At 41.1% G+C, this 13,286-nt stretch overlaps 1 protein-coding gene across 1 annotated transcript in view; it reads left to right on the forward strand.

The window, feature by feature from the left end:
- The window catches only part of KLHL14 (kelch like family member 14), a 94,916-nt gene that overhangs the window by 69,804 nt on the left and 11,826 nt on the right, over window positions 1-13,286 (forward strand). The window contains exons 3-4 of the mRNA XM_074985810.1: window positions 1,007-1,096; window positions 4,616-4,694. Of these exons, the coding sequence (XP_074841911.1) occupies window positions 1,007-1,096; window positions 4,616-4,694 (169 nt within the window). The remainder of the gene's footprint in view (window positions 1-1,006; window positions 1,097-4,615; window positions 4,695-13,286) is intronic.

A 13,286-nucleotide genomic window follows, 5' to 3' on the forward strand; every position in this document is an offset into this window, starting at 1 on the left:
CTGTTGATCCGTGTCAAGCAATAAGTTCCCTGCCTGTACATGCACATCACCTCCCCATTTGTCCTCACCTAGATTTAAGGTGCCCATATGATGAGCTGAACAAGGACATCATTTTTCCTACTGGTGTCACTGGGCTAAAACTACTGCAAATGGTATGATAACTAATACCATGTACATTTATATTTACCATATAATATTACAATAGTGCTGTACAGCACAGATCAGTACACATTATAGCATAGATGCGGCCTGGTTTTATACCTTACCTCTTGCTGTAGCATATGTAAATGAAAAGAAAACTAGAGTCTTGGTGGTTTTAGTCAGGATCTATAATAACAATCCTAAAAACTCCTCCAAAAAAGGATATTGCAAACCTAATATCACAGTTTTGATCTTTGTTAATGAAGGGCTTCCTGATTAGATGAATAGAAAATGTGTGGTTGTGCTGCTAATGACATTGTACAGGAAATTAAGCGTATACATTTGGAGAAAGCATTAAATCAGCAGGACCTTAATTTAAAAACTTAAAACTGTATGGAAATGCAGCTTGTTCATTGCTGTGTAATAGAAAGCTGCTGAACACACTGACTCTTGCTGTGGAAGCATTGCCAACAGAACAAAGCTGGGATGAGGTTTTTTTTAATGTGTCCTAGCATTTTCTGTCTTTTTTTCTGAGAAATGTCAAACATCTTGACCCATTTTTGTGTCTCTGTTCTTTTTAGAATGCCCATAGATGTCAGTCAGACAAGTGTGGGCAGTCCCAGTAACCATAATTCTAGTAACATGAATTCTTCTTCAGTAATTTGCAGAACACTCTTATGTGAAACAATTAGATCTTGGCTGTTGCTAAATCACTGGACATAAACACATTTGGAGCAACGCATTGCCTTCATATCCAGTTCCAGATTTTGCAGTCATATTTTGTACCTTTGCTAACGTAAATGTTTTTAAATAACTGGAGTGCTAAGATAGAGCATTATAAAGAATTTTTTTGTTGTATTTACAGTTATGCCATATAATAGCGCCCATCACTGTGTTGTGGAAGTAGAAAACTTTTTGTTCGTTTTGGGAGGAGAAGACCAGTGGAACCCAAATGGTATGTACACAACGTTAAAAGAAAGCATGCACAAATTCTGAGCTATCACGCCAAATGATGCAGTAGTCAGTGAATGAGCCTGATCTAGTTATTGGTCTGGTCAAGATCCCTTATGCCCGACCAGTGACATAATAAATATCTGGAGCTTTAGTTCCTCCATTTGTTATCAGGTCCCATGTCCTTTGGGAAATGCCAGAGGCATCAGAGCAGACACTTTCAAGTGAAGGCACCAGGCAACAGCTGTTAAGAATCTTAACTTTCATTTCCAGCCTTCTTCCAGTCATGTACAATAATGCTGTTGTAGTAAATGAATTCGGTCTTTCTGATGTCTGACAAGACACTTGCAGCTAAAGTTGTTAGTGTGTTAATTATCTAAAGTATCTAGACTCTTTAACAGGTCCTTTTTTAGTCTTGTACAAAAGCTTCCCCTACAGATTACCACCCTACCTTCTTTTGATTTGATTACTTCATAAATTTACTGCAAAGAGAATTTATACAATTTAAATGGCTCCCAAGCAAAGCAAAAGGAGAAAACCGTGTCTTGCAAAATTCACAAAATTGTCAAGATGTTGTTAGAAAACATGCACATGAAGAACGAGTTGTAGTTGTAGCAGTCGGTGTAACAGAGATAATTATGTCTGAGAAACCATAAAACAGCTTGCAGGTACACATTTTTACTTTAAAACACCAGAAGATCCAACTGAAATTACATATACAGCATATATTTTATTGTGAATGCCCCATTTCAGCATCTGCACTAAACCAAATTATAGAAAATTGTTACATCTGTTCACTTCCTAAAATCTGAGTCAAGCAATCCAGTCCGTTCTAGAAGCATATTTCTGGTGCAGTTAAAAATATCACTGAATGTCTTGAAAGGAAAACCCTTCATCTCTGCTGAATCTCTGGTATTCTGAGAAGGAGATTGTACATGGTGTTATTCATTATGATTATTATTCGGTACTGTGGTAGTACTCAGGCCCCTTAGGTGCTGTTTGTTGGTCCATTGTGCTTGGTGCTGTACAGGCCCATAGTAAGAAACAAACCCTACATCAATGTGTGCACAGTTGAATAGTGAAAACAAATTAAAGGTTTCAGGAAGGAAATGTAAATATCGATATGATGAGGAAACTTATTTATTTGAGCGAGGTTCCACAGGAATTATGTGGTAGCAGCAGGAATTGCACTCAGCCCTCCTGAGTAGACAGTCCACCAGTCCATCCCTGCTAGTGTCATAACCGCAAAGGAATCAAAATCAACTCTCACAGTCTGAAGTTCATTCTGTGAATTGAAGAAACTTCCCCTAGGAGTAGAAGAACTGCCATGTAAGACCTTAGCTCACAGGATCAAGTTTTTCAAACCGTGTAAATACCAAATAAGTGTAATGTATGGACAGACTGGATCTGACATGGGAACACTATTGGTATTAGTGTTTACTAAACACATAAACTCCATGAAAGATGGATCTGAGACATTACAAAAAGTTGACCATAAATATCATCCACTATACATTGTGTACCCATTCCTGGTCCACTTATTTAAACTAATTCAGACTAAATAGAGCATGTCATCACTGCACACAGTAGACCCGATGTCGTTCACAGTAAGGCCCTTTTATACCATGCTGGCAGCCTACAGGGCTGGGTGGGAGGGCAAAAAAAGGGTGTGAATGTAACTGACTTATCAGAGCTGTGCAGATGGGCTGTAGTGTTAATAGGAACCTGGTTAGTTTGTTTGTGTGAATTACAGTGGGGCCTTCAGAGGTACTTCGGTGTTTGTTGGATGGAGATTTGCGTTGGGATGGGTGAAACTAGATTGGGGGCCATGGGGATGAGCCATCAGGCTGGCATGCAGTTGAGGAGCTTTGCTCCCACCTGCACAGAACTTGGAACCCCTAAAGAGAGCACCTGGACTCTCCAAGACATACATTGGACCTCTCCTCCACCCTGGCAGCCTGAGACCCATTTTGTTATTTGCTGCCCCTTCTCAAGGCTATGCATATTTTTGTCATATCCAGGAAGATGGGGCCTCAGTCCTGATTTTGGGACATTCCAGGCCTTGCAGAAAAGATGGCACTTTTCAGCTGTCACATACTACAGGCCGTCTTGCAAGCAACATTCCTCACACAGAGTACTGCAGATAAATTTACCTCCAGAAGCAGAAGGCAACATATGCCTTTCTCTAAATGTATTCCTAGCTTATTAGAGATAAAAACCGTAGCTGTACTATTGTTCTTATCTGTAATTTTGATGTTTACAAATGCTTTCTATGGTATGTGCACAAAACAAGTGGCAAGGGGGACCAGTCCTAGAGATGCTTTGACAACATAAAATATTCACTTTGCAGAATACCCACTGATCATTTATTTAACTGTGACACATAGGGATGGATTATCCATTTGGCACCTCTAATTCAATTTTTTAGTCACACGTATGTAAACAAAGGTTTCTTTTTCAGAGACTCTCATGTGTTGAAGTCTCAGGTGTTACACAGAAATTGCCATGTGCTGCTTTGCTTCAGTTTTCTTGCTTTGATGTCAATCTGTATGTAAAATAAGGTGAAATCTTAATATCATGAAGGCATGCATATGGTTCTGGGGTTTGACAGCAGAAATAAGTTAGTTAACTGGTTTCTGTTGTTTATATTTGCCATTTTAGCTAACACATTTGTAATAAGACCCGAAGAGTATATTCATCTCTTATTGCACACACATGACTCCTACTAACTTACACCAAAAGTAGAGAATAGAATAAAATGGAATAGTGGAGTAGTGGCACAACACATCCTAGTGGTCTGTGCAGTTCCTGGTTATTTAAACAAGCTTTTCCACCCTGCTACAAATAGAAATGAAGTGGGGAGGAAAGAAAGCACATGTTCTTCCTGTGATTTTTCAATCTGTCACAAAATCCGCTAGCCATAAAAATGCCATGAAGAAGCCCCCTCTTAAGCAGTAATTTTTTGTTCTGTCATGAGAACTTTATTTATGGTGGACTTGAAAACACCAGGACTTCTATTAGTAAATTCAAATTTCCAAGTTCTTGTTAGAAAAGGAAAGAATATTCTTTACACCTTTATTTATACCATTGATATTTACTAACTGTGTCGCATAATACTGTATCTCCCCATTTATTGCATAACGTGCTGATTTCATACGGGCTGCGGCTACACTAGGCCCCAACTTTTGGGAACCAAATGGGAAGAAGGGGCTTTTAAAGTCCAGAGGTCCTTTCGAAAGGCCCCTTTCTACACCAGCAGTGTGCGTTTCGAAAGTGGCACTTTTGAAACATGCGTGGCCGCCATTATGCTAATGAAGCGCTGCATATTCATGACATCTGCCAAAGTGGCTCACTAGCATGCCCCTTCCAAAAGGTGGAGGCTAGTGTAGCCATGGTCATACTGTTGTAAAAAGGGGCATCCTTCATAAAAGCTGTTAACGTGTGAAATATATTTAATATATTAAATGGTGATGCTGAGTACATGAAATGAACAGTCAAGTGTCAAAATAATCTGTCTTTGCAGGGAAACACAGTACAAACTTTGTCAGTCGATATGATCCCAGGTTTAACAGCTGGATACAACTTCCACCTATGCAAGAGAGGTAAAAACCTGATATGCATTTTTCACTGTTTCTTTTGTTGTCCTAAAAGGAGCGGAAGATTGGCGCAGTTCTGGGAGAAAGGAATGCTGTACAATTAGTAAAGACATTGAAGATAAAATCTCAACCTTTGTTTCCCTTTGTCCTCCTGCTTTTATTGAAGCATTACAAATTCAGATGTCAAGGGTTCAAATCCTGCAGTGCTGCTTCCTGCAAAATTCCCATTGACTTCATGGGGGAAAGCAGCCTGAGAAAGCAAGGCAGGACGGTGTCCTTTCTGAAGCTGTTTGGCCATCACCTCCCAGTCATATGGCATGAGCTGATCATCACAGAGTGTGCAGTAGACACAGGACAAATCACAATATAGTATCAGTTATAGGCAGCAGAAACAAACACCAAAATGAATGCATTTTTTGCCACTCCAGCAAGGCAAAGATATCCTCAACTCAGTGCTTTTTTTTGTGGCAGTACTGGTATCTCTGGGGAGCTGGCTGGATGCCGGCTCCTCTTTTTTCACAAAAAAGGCACTGCCTGACCATAACTTAGTTAGCCAGAGCTGCCGCATTCCTCTGTGATCTTGGTCTGCCAGTGCGAACTGATGGCAGTCTGCTACTCTTATTTTGTAGTGGAGCGTGGCCTGGCACTAGAGCACCAGGATCAGAGGAAAGTAAAGGTTCCTTCTGCTGACCTCTCCATCAAAAAGACTATCCATAGCGGGGAAAAGACCTCAGTGGAGGTTTAAAATAACTATCTGAAAGCCAAGAAATCCAAATTTATACTTAGGTTAAAGGAAAAAAAAATCAAAAGAGTGTCTTCCAGTTCACCAAAATCTCTCCTCTTGTACTTTGTACAAAGGCCTGACCTGCTCTCATCCTTCCTAAGATAGTTTCCTAACTCTCAAAGCTGGGTATGTTGAAACTTTGTTTACTCTTCAATGGGTGCTGCTGACCCGCTGCATGCATCTATGGTCGTAGTTTGAGAGGGCCACAGGTGAAATGTCAAGCAGTACGGGATTGAAGAGAGCTCTAGCTGTAAGGACTGCTAAGTAATTTACTAGTAGTGATGTTTGAATAATGGATTGGTTTGCTTGCATTTCCAAAAGCAATTTTTAATGTGGTTTTCAGGTCCACTGAAACAAAAAAAATAAAATAAAATTTCAAGGAAAATGAAAATTTGGGTGAGGGTAATCATTTCAGATCAAACAAAACATTTTGTGTTCATTTCCAGAAATTTGTATGTGTTTAATTTTTAAAAAATTAAAAGGAAATTTCCAAACGAAAAATCAACTGCAACTGAAAGTTCAAAATGTTTTGTTTTGAAAAGGTTTAAATGAAACATCTTAGTATTTTTGGAAATTTTATTGTTTGTTTTCAATCAAAATAGTCAAATGAAATCATCATGAATCTACATTTTTGATTGTCAGGATGTAAGGGCAGAATTTGGACTGTTGTGGAGTACCTTTGTGTTGCATTTCCATGTTTACAAATACCTGGGATTCTTTTTCCTGCCTTTAAGACAGTTAGAACAGCACTGCTCTGTTAAGGGCTTTCCTCTTAAGGTATTTTACACATAATGTATTTACAACCTATTGCAATAAAATTTTGTTTCTGGGAATTAATAAGATTTGATACAAAAAATTACAGTTACGTGATGGGGATCAGCAAAGATACCTTTTTCTTTTTTTTGACAGAAACACCTCAGACATTGGGGCTAGCTCTGTAACAAACATGTAAAAAGCGCATAGATATATGTAGATCACCCAGTGAGCTTGGAAGCTGGATACTATTCTTAGGGCTTGTCTGCACTAGCTCCCTGCTTCGAAGGGAGGATGGTAAGTAGAGTGTTGGGAGTTTATAATGAAGTGCTGCGCTGCATATGCAGCAATTCATTAAGCAAATTCCCTGCCCCCCGCAGCAACTTTGAAGTGTTAAACTTAGAAGTGCCGGCTCACATCTAGCCGCGGCTTACCTGCCAGTACTTCAAAGTAGGGAGCTAGTGTAGACAAGCCCTTAGGGATTTTGAAGTCTGATCTAAATCCTCACTAGATCTTATGAGAGCAAAAGTCCTGTGAAGAGGGTGGGTAGGCTATCCTCTTTTATGTGCTCGTCCAAACTTAAGGAATGGCAGCACGTGAGGCTTATTTGGATGAGAAAGAGAGAAGGGCCAGTCAGAAAGGAGACGCAGAAGGATGGAATGGGGGAAGGAAACAAGAGTAGGACATATGGGCTACGTCTACACGTGCACCCAACTTCGAAATAGCTTATTTCGATGTTGCGACATCGAAATAGGCTATTTCGATGAATAACGTCTACACGTCCTCCAGGGCTGGCAACGTCGATGTTCAACTTCGACGTTGCTCAGCCCAACATCGAAATAGGCACAGCGAGGGAACGTCTACACGCCAAAGTAGCACACATCGAAATAAGGGAGCCAGGCACAGCTGCAGACAGGGTCACGGGGCGGACTCAACAGCAAGTCGCTCCCTTAAAGGGCCCCTCCCAGACACACTTTCATTAAACAGTGCAAGATACACAGAGCCAACAACTAGTTGCAGACCCTGTATATGCAGCACGGACCCCCAGCTGCAGCAGCAGCAGCCAGAAGCCCTGGGCTAAGGGCTGCTGCCCACGGTGACCACAGAGCCCCGCAAGGGCTGGAGAGAGAGTATCTCTCAACCCCCCAGCTGATGGCTGCCATGGAGGACCCCGCTATTTCGATGTTGCGGGACGCGGATCGTCTACACGTCCCTACTTCGATGTTGAATGTCGAAGTAGGGCGCTATTCCCATCCCCTCATGGGGTTAGCGACTTCGACGTCTCGCCGCCTAACGTCGATTTCAACTTCGAAATAGCGCCCGACGCGTGTAGACGTGACGGGCGCTATTTCGAAGTTAGTGCCGCTACTTCGAAGTAGCGTGCACGTGTAGACGCAGCTATGATGAGCAGCGCAGTACCATTAGAAATTGGAACAAGTTTATATTTTTGAATGCCTATGTGTGCCCTTCACTCTGTGTGTTGTGTCAAATGATATGCCTGGTTAGTCTGTGCTAAACCAACTGTTTCTGTGATACAGAAGAGTGGGATTTGAGGAAGTGATGTTTGCATCTACGTTAGGTCTGGCATTCAGAAATGTTGGAAATCTTGTGGGGTTTTCGCTGCATCTGAACCAAGAGGCCCTGTCTATTGTGAGTGCGATCACAGGCCCAGTCATAGAAGACTGAACTATCTTAGAACTTGCAGCCATCACTTGGCCTCCAGGTTCTGGATTTGACCGATCTCTTCAGCAAACCTGGAGAGTACTTTCTTTGCTAGTTACCCGACTGGTAGAGTGTAGCAATTCCATAGGCACTGGCAAGATAGTATTGTACTAAGATGCTTGCAAGACCCGAGACAGCAACCATCGAAATCATTTGGAAGAATGCCATTTGCTTCAATGGGTATTGGATCAAAGCTCCTAGGTAAAGTCAGTTTTAGTTTAGGGTGAGTTTGTACCAAGAAACTCAAGAAAACTTCCTCTTCTAGAGCCTTGTGACCACTCATCTTTTCCCTATTACTCTGTCTGGTGATAAATCACAACAGTGATTTAAAGTGTTACAATTTTTGTAATGTGAAGTTCTAATCTTAAGAGTCCCTTTTGCTAAGAGCTTTACAGTAAGTGAATTTAACACTTCTTCTACTTCGGGTACATAACTTAGGTTGTGGTCAGTTATCTCTCAATACAGCCTCTGAGGACGGAGAATTCACTGAAAAAAATGTGATTAGAGATTTCTAAAAACATATATTGTTATTTGCTAGATTATAATGACTTCCTCAGAGGTGCTACAACTTTTTGTGTCAAGGCCTAACATGACAGTTTTGAGGAGACAATGTAACTGATTACAGAACTGTACAGCAGTCCCACCTCCATTCCTTATTCAGGCAAAACACTTGGTAATGTCAATAAATATACAAGGTGGCTAAGGTAGTATCTTGTATTGGACCAACTACTGCTGTTGAGAGAACTTCTGAGCTTACATGAAGCTCTTCTTCCACGTCAATGTGCTGTTTCTGCCAAGTAGGGAGTGCAGGATTAAAACCTCTCTGTTGGCACAGTGCAGGAAGACATCATTGACAATACAGCCTGTTTAATGGATCCTTTTGACTCTTTATGGTCCATCAAGTCAAGGCCAATGTAGGGATTTTAATCTGAGAATAACTAACCAAATAAATTATACTGGCTGCTTTTAAATGCCTGTCAGGTAATGTGGATCGTGTACACATGCAGTAAACTCTCGAGTTGAAAATCTGTGATGGATGAACTTTTATCTCATATGCCGAAATCCATATTAGACTGATCTCATTTTTGAGTTATAAAAAATATTTAAACATCTAATCCATACTATGGACTCAGTGCCACAGCAGCGTGTTTTGCTTTTTTGTTAAAGCCAACTATTTTGTGCCATTTGCTTGAATTAATCCTCAGTGTTTACTAGTATATAACACTTTATATGTATATTAAATAATTGATTAGATATAACATTAAGAAAGGCATAATAAAACTAATTAGTCCTGCCTTCTTACTCCACCCAGTAATGGTAGTTGGGTCACTATTCTGATCCAATCACACTGGGACACTTTTTGAAAAGCAGTGCATTTAAGCTAATATATCCAATAAAAGGAAATGCCTTTATAGCGGTCATATTGCCCAACCTGTGGAATTCGCTGCTGGTAAATGTCAGCTTCGGATCCTGTATCTGGATCTAAAGAGAAACCATCAGGTAGTTTTAGATGACCCTGTGTCCAGATTTTGACCCAAGTGAAAAGGGATTCAGGTAGCCCCGCTTAGCACTGGTGACTGGGCATTAGGAGTCCGGTTAGTGGTTCTGCAGGGCTAAGGCAGGGTAGTTCCCACCTGTTCTGGCACCACGCTGCACCTGGGATGTGGCCAGCAGGCTCCTTGGTGAGGGGACCATGGAGTTCTGTGCACTGCCCTGCCCCAGACAGCAGCTCTGCAATTCCTTTGGCCAGGAACCAGCCAATGGGAGTTGTGGGGACAGTATCTCTGGGCAGGAATAGTGCACAGCTTCTCCTAACACACCTCCACACCTAGGTGGCAGGACTACTGGCCACCTCCGGGACATAGTGCAGAGCCAGGACAGGCACAAAGCTTACCTTAGCCTCATGCATTGTTAACCAGGAGTCTCCCAAGGTAAGCCCAGGCCCCAAACCCTTGCCCTAGCCATGACATAACCCAAACCTGGAGTGTCTCCTTCACCCCAAGCCCCTCATCCCCATCCCAGAGTTCTCACCCCACCCCCATTGCCAGCTTCCTGCCTGAACCCTCCTGCATTCCAAATCCCTTGGCTGCATCTTCCAGCCTGGAGGCTTCTCCTGCAACCCACCCCAGAGCCAGCACCCCCAGCCAGAGCCTTCACTCCATCCCGTATGCATCTCCTTGCCTCAACCTGCAACTCCTTCTCCCATACTGAATCCCTCAGCCCTACCCACCAACCCAGAGCCACCTCCTGCAACCTGAACCTCTCATTTCTGGCAGCTCCCCAAAGCCTGCACCCCCAGTTAGAACCCTCAGCACATACCATACCCCAACCCGCTGTCCCAGCCAAGTGAAAGTGAATCAGAGTCGGGAGGAACAAGCCACCAAGGACGAATATAGTGGGCAGGGGGTGGGACATTGGGGAAGAGGTGGGGCGAGGATATTAGGCTTTGTACTGGTAGCAAGTTGGCAACTCTAGGCGGTTTTAGCCCACAGTTGCAGGTTACAAAGTCTGATATAATTCAAAACATTTCCATGACATTTAATTTTTTCGGACAAAAATTGTTATTTACAGTTTCCTCTCCCTTGTTTATAACCTAAAACATACAGCATTGTACCAGTGCATGACAAACAGAAAGTGAAACTGTCTCAAAACTGCCAGCCTTGTTTCACTCTCCCAAGTGAAATGAGAAAGAAAAATAATAAAATAATTTCATCGATGGATTTAATAGTAATGTAAGTAAAAGTAACACTTTTCCTTAAAAATAAACGCATTCTTTTAAAAGAGCCAGACTCTGTTATGACCACTAATAAGATTAGTAGCCACTGAGTCTAATACTGATAAATTTAATGGTTTGGGGCATAAACTCATTGCCTATGAAGATCAGGAAGGAATTTTGTCCTGTTTTCCCACGTCCAGCACTGCAAAACTTACCTGTGTTCCTTGTGGGTTCTTTTTCACTTTCTATCGAAGCATCAAATATTGGCTACTGCAAGAGGCATAATGCAGGACAAGTAGATGGACCAGTATTTTTATGATCCACAATAACAGTCCAGAGTAATTTTTCTTGCTAGAGTGGACAGACTCTTCCCATTTTTGTGGGAGAGAAATTCCTAGACTGAGACTTTGCATACTATGTAGCAATCTAGAGCACATTTTACACCAATCAAAAGACTTTTAGTCACACACTGCTTTTACATTATGTTCTTTTAAAGTATTTCATGAAGGAGAAAGATGAGGAAAACTTGATGTCCTTGCTGTTGGAGTTTCTACATATATACGCATTTAATCAGAAGATTGAAACATGCTATTTCTTTTTTGCTCCTAACAGTGACACTCTGTGGATGAAACCAGGAATACACATGCAGGACCATATTAGACTTTTTTTTTTAATTGTAAGATCTGCCAGTTGTATATTGTGGTGTATAGTGAGCTTGGACATAAGTTAGAGACTGCCAGTTGTAGATGGTCATGTTACTGATGAGAAAATGTAATATCTAAGCACTCTATATTGCTGACATTCGATAAATAACTAATTAACATATACACAGTTTGGCAAAATGAATGTTCATGAAATTATACTTTCAATTTTATTGGACAGTCACATACTAATCAGAATATTATGCAGGTCTCCAAAGTTATCATACAGAAGGAGAATATAATATGGTTTGTCAACAAAAACACATCATAATTTATAGGCTGTCACATACTAAAGTGGCCACAGTTATTTCATGTAGTGTATGGACATAGACAGATAGATAGATAGATAGATAGCAAAAGGCAACACGATGCAATATATTTCCATAAACGCCAAAAGAGACAGCAAACCTGCAAAAACCCAGTCCTTACTTTTTCGTAAGGTATGAGCCTTCTTCCCTTTGGCAGTGTCTGCACAGCAGCATTATTTCAAAATAAGCTATTCCAGACGAGACTTTCTGGAATCACTGATTTCAAAATAGCGCAGCTTCATATGAAATGAGTATCGAAATAATAATAATCGAAATAGTGCTCAGCTATTTCAAAATAGAGGAACCAGACACAATAGAGCCTATTTCAGATTAGAGCACTTGGGTGCGCTATCGCTTATTTCGAAATAGCCCCTATTACCTGTCTACACAGCCCCTATTCCAAAATACCTATTTCAAAATAGGCGCTATCCCTCGTAGAATGAGGTTTGCCAAATTTGAAATAACCTGTCTGCTATTTTGAAATTATTTCGAAATAGCAGTTGCATAGTACAGACACTCGCAAAGTTATTTCAGAATAGCAGATATTACATCGAAATAACTTCCCTTTATAGACATGCCCTCTGATAGCATTATCCACAGTAGCAAGAGCACAGAACAAGTTAGGAGCAGCTAGAGCACATCAGATGTGGTCATTCTACTCCATTGACTGACTCTGGAAGGAGGGGGCAACATACAGGATTTGAGATTGCAGTTTAGTGTGGAGGATTATGCCTGCTCTCTAGCCTTACAAACTCCTACATAGAGCCTGAGCTTACTGCTTTGCAGATTTGCAGGATCGAGGCCTGAGTACACTTGACAGTCTGTGTGACACTTTAAGGAACTTTATTTTGTGATTCAAAAGACTGGCTGTGTAATAGACAAACACTCTGCTTTTCAAACTTGGGCACTTAGATATCAGTGAAGGTGCCTTATATTAGCTAAACAATTTAAAAAAAAATGCAGTTGCTTTCTTTACGCGGTACATTCACGATTTATGAATTGGATTTAATGGGTCATTTACATGGCCTAATTACAGCTGTACCAAGTAGTATCTAAAACACTAACATTAGTCTGGGCTTCCGGTCAGTTGGGTGTGTTGCCAAAGTGAGAATTGAAGAATTGGGCCCTCTAATTGTTGTCAGTCTAAACTATGTACTAATCCTAGCATGTAACTACTAACCACAACTGTTTTCTTCCTCATACTGATGCTTGTTATAATTTAAAGGGCCTAATTCCGCAATTCTTACTCTGGAAAATCTCCTATGAACATCAGTGGAGTCTTCCCTCGGTAAGGATTGGCCCAAAGTAGGAAAGTATCAGAATGCCCCCAAAATTCTCTTGTTATTCTTGTGATAGACACAGAACATTTTGAAGACGCCAGGAAAGCAAACTATAGGAGACGTTCTGTCAGCACACAGTCCTGACCAGAAATAATAATTAGCTTTCTGTCTACCTGAGTTGTATGTGAAACCAGGCAGATGGCTAAAACTTTGTACAGAGTTAGTTAGTTAGACCTTTGTGAGTTAAAGGGCAGAAATGTAATACTGTGCTTAGCTTAAGGAAAGATGTTCTATTTGCAGTACTGCAGAAGAAAGAAAAAAATGATAATTGAAG

Source organism: Carettochelys insculpta, chromosome 2 (assembly GCF_033958435.1).
Source record: "Carettochelys insculpta isolate YL-2023 chromosome 2, ASM3395843v1, whole genome shotgun sequence".
Taxonomy (NCBI): domain Eukaryota; kingdom Metazoa; phylum Chordata; order Testudines; family Carettochelyidae; genus Carettochelys; species Carettochelys insculpta.